At 37.3% G+C, this 3,333-nt stretch overlaps 1 protein-coding gene across 1 annotated transcript; it reads left to right on the forward strand.

Annotated features, from left to right (window-relative positions):
• Nucleotides 1-1,438: 1,438 nt before the first annotated feature.
• On the forward strand, nt 1,439-2,392 carry LOC146487290 (adenosine receptor A2a-like). Its single transcript, XM_085084465.1, has one exon. The coding sequence runs from the start codon at nt 1,439-1,441 to the stop codon at nt 2,390-2,392; it is 954 nt and encodes a 317-aa protein (XP_084940591.1).
• Nucleotides 2,393-3,333: the final 941 nt, after the last annotated feature.

A 3,333-nucleotide genomic window follows, 5' to 3' on the forward strand; every position in this document is an offset into this window, starting at 1 on the left:
TGCACTCGCGAATTTTTACTTTTCATAAAAATGTTTGAGAAAAGTCAAACAAAATCAAACCTTAATTGTTGGTTTTGAAAGTACGTCAGAGAGAAAAAGTGGAATTGGGTATTGTCGATATTTACCTGGATCCACTCTTAACGCAGCTGGATGATAAGAAACTCAAACAACACACATTAAACATGCCGACCGATTAATTGGCAAGTTTGGAATATGTCAATATATAACTCGATTTTTCGCAAAGACAACCGGTTTGAGTAGGGCAGACTCACATGAGGGCGCGCAGCAATTCAGATTGACGAACGTTAAAAACTTTTCTTGATTTCAAGTTTTATTTATGCAATCAGTCCTCAAGGTATGAAGAAGTTTCGTTCTTCCCTTTGTCAACTTACAGGAAGAAAAATATTTGGGGTATATTGAATGTTCCCTTGTTCTCCAAATAATCAACATAGTTCCCTTAATCCCTTTAAAATATCAGAAAAAAAAATTTATAAAATAAATATCCATTGTTCCTAAAAACTAACGGCCAATTCTAATGTTCCCCAAAACAACTGGCAGGCCAGTGATTTAACACAATGCTCAAGTCGTTCTTTCTTGTTTTCAACCTACCGGGTTACTTATCAATAGGAGACGCAATGTTTCTTTCGACGAAACACCTGCTACATTTGTAAACAACCGACACCGCTGCGATCCTTCGTTCCCCAGTAACTAGCATGGAACGTCTGACCTAAAATGAAGTGCACAATGTAGCAGAAAATGAGAAAAAATGGTCCATAGACTTAGCCTCTATAACAGGCGTATAGGTGGTTTGCAACCAATCCTTGGAGATCCAAACGAAAATGCTGGATGACAGAACCTTTTTTGTTTTGTCATCCACCATGGCCGCCATGGCATTTTCGTTTTGCATCTACAGGGATTGGTTGCAAACCACCCATATTTACGCAAGCGTGAGCGCCAGGAAGGCGAGAAACGCGAGACCGTCTCTTCACGCTTCACACCAAGGTTAATAAAATGCCTGTCATGCAGGATGATAGGGTCCGCCAAGACGGTGAATTTGTCCCAATATTTGTCATGCCAAATATTGAGTTTCCTGAAAATTAAACCTGCCAATTCTTGGATTTTTAATATTCAAATGTACCAAATATAAATATTTGCGAAGCCAAGTCTTGAATTTTTAAGATTTGGCAACTCACTATGTATAACTCACTGACATAACTCGGCACTTATGACTCTCCGTGTTGTCAAACTGTCAACCCCATTTTTGCCATTTTGAAAATTCAAGAGTTTCATTTTCCAATATTTTCCAATTCCAAATCCTCAATTGTCAATATCTGAATGTAAATGCAATATTTGGAAAGCCAAATGTTGAATTTGTAAGATTTGGTAACTCATCATGTATAATTCAGTTCGGCAGGTTCACTTACGGTGATGAAGTAAAATGGGTGAGATAACAAACTATACTAGGGTCGAAAAACAAAAATCATTTGAAGAACTGTTTTGCTCAGGAGAGTTAACGGAAGGTTTACGCAGCCAACTTATATTGTTTTCAATGCTTAACATATTTCTGTCTATCACTGTATTCCTTGGAAATACTCTGATCCTAGTCGCTCTTTTCAAAGAGACTTCACTTCATCCACCGTCCAAACTCTTGCTTCGTAGCCTAGCGACAACTGATCTCTGTGTTGGTATCATTGTTGAACCTTTAAATGTTACTCGCTGGATTTCTGTCGTGTGCGAACGGTGGGATATTTGTCGCTCGACGTTTTTCACATTTGCTATATCAAGCCGAATTTTATGGATGGTGTCTTTGCTGACACTGACTGCCATAAGTGTGGATAGACTTCTCGCCCTGTTGTTAGGCCTCAGATACAGACAAGTTGTAACTTTGAAACGAACATGTGGAACTGTGATTGTTCTTTGGGTTGTCTCTTTTGGCGGCTGCATAACCTACCTTTGGAATGAATCATTAGTAACATTTCGAAGCTACACCAATATAATACTAACGCTGTGCCTTTTAACTTCGATCTACTCTTACACGCGGATTTTCCTCAGGCTGCGTCATCATCAAACGCAGGTTCAAGACATTGTTACAGGACAACCCAACCAAACAACTCCACTGAACATAGCGCGATACAGAAAGACAGCGTCCAGTGCATTGTGGCTGCAGTTGACATTAGTTGTTTGTTATTTACCATATATTGTTGTCCTGCCTTTTGCATTTAGAGAAACTCGAGGCAAAGTGTCCTCTGGTTTTGTTCTCGCATTGCAATTTGCAGGAACTTTACTTTATTTGAACTCGTCATTAAACCCAATTCTTTACTTCTGGAAGATCCGAGAAGTGAGACAAGCAGTGAAGGATACAGTAAGACAGCTTTTTTGTTCATCAAGTTAGCCGTTGCAAGGTGTCCATTTAAAATCAGTCGTTCGGTTCCACGAGAAATTGATAGCCGTGTAAAGCTTTCGGTAAATTCTCAGTTTAATACTTGTATAAGAATAATATGACAATAAATGTTATTCTACAAAACCTGAATTTTATCGTTATATTTATATATCATTGCAAAATAAAGTTTAACATAAAGAAAAAAACAAACAAACAAAAAAGAAACAAGATCCCAAGAAAGATAAAAGCTAGCGCCATCACAAGGTGAAATAATCCTGTGTCTCCAAATGCTCGAAATTGTTTAGTATTCTAGCTTCTTACAGTCGGGTGATACACAAAAAAATTTGCCTTAAATGAAAGAGGGAAAGACAGTGTCCAGTGCATTGTGGCTGCAGTGGACATTAGTTGTTTGTTATTTACCATCTATAGTAGTGCTGTCACTGGTTCATTCAGACATTCAAGGCAGGGTCTCTTCAGCTTATTATCTAACAGCCAATTTACAACAAGTTTAATTTATTTCAACTCGTTATTAAACCTGATTTTTTAATGCTAAAAGATCAGATAAGTGAAACAAGCAGTGAAGATGATAATCAGACAACTTTGTTGTTTATCAAGTTAACAGTTGTACAAAGTACGTTTTGGCTTTAACTGATAGTTCAGTTCTCTTCGATAAAAGGATCTACATTTTCCATTGGACGGTTGTGAAGTAAATGATGATAAAATATTTTTTAAAAACTGAAATTTTTCCTGGAGTTTGTATATTTAAGTAGTGAAAATTCTTTTTCAATTCAAGAACGAAGTAACTGAATGAACCTGCTTTCTTTAAAGTTCAAAAGTTCAAAAAGGCTACCTGCCTAATTTTCTCTTCTTTAGTGACAACGTTTTCATTCAAATGTTAAATGAGCAGCAAAAAGCGTAAGGAAGGCTGATGAGGTTGGCTAAGAGTATTCAGT

Source organism: Pavona decussata, unplaced genomic scaffold (genome assembly GCF_977016875.1).
Source record: "Pavona decussata unplaced genomic scaffold, jaPavDecu1.1 SCAFFOLD_16, whole genome shotgun sequence".
NCBI classification, from domain to species: Eukaryota; Metazoa; Cnidaria; class Anthozoa; order Scleractinia; family Agariciidae; genus Pavona; species Pavona decussata.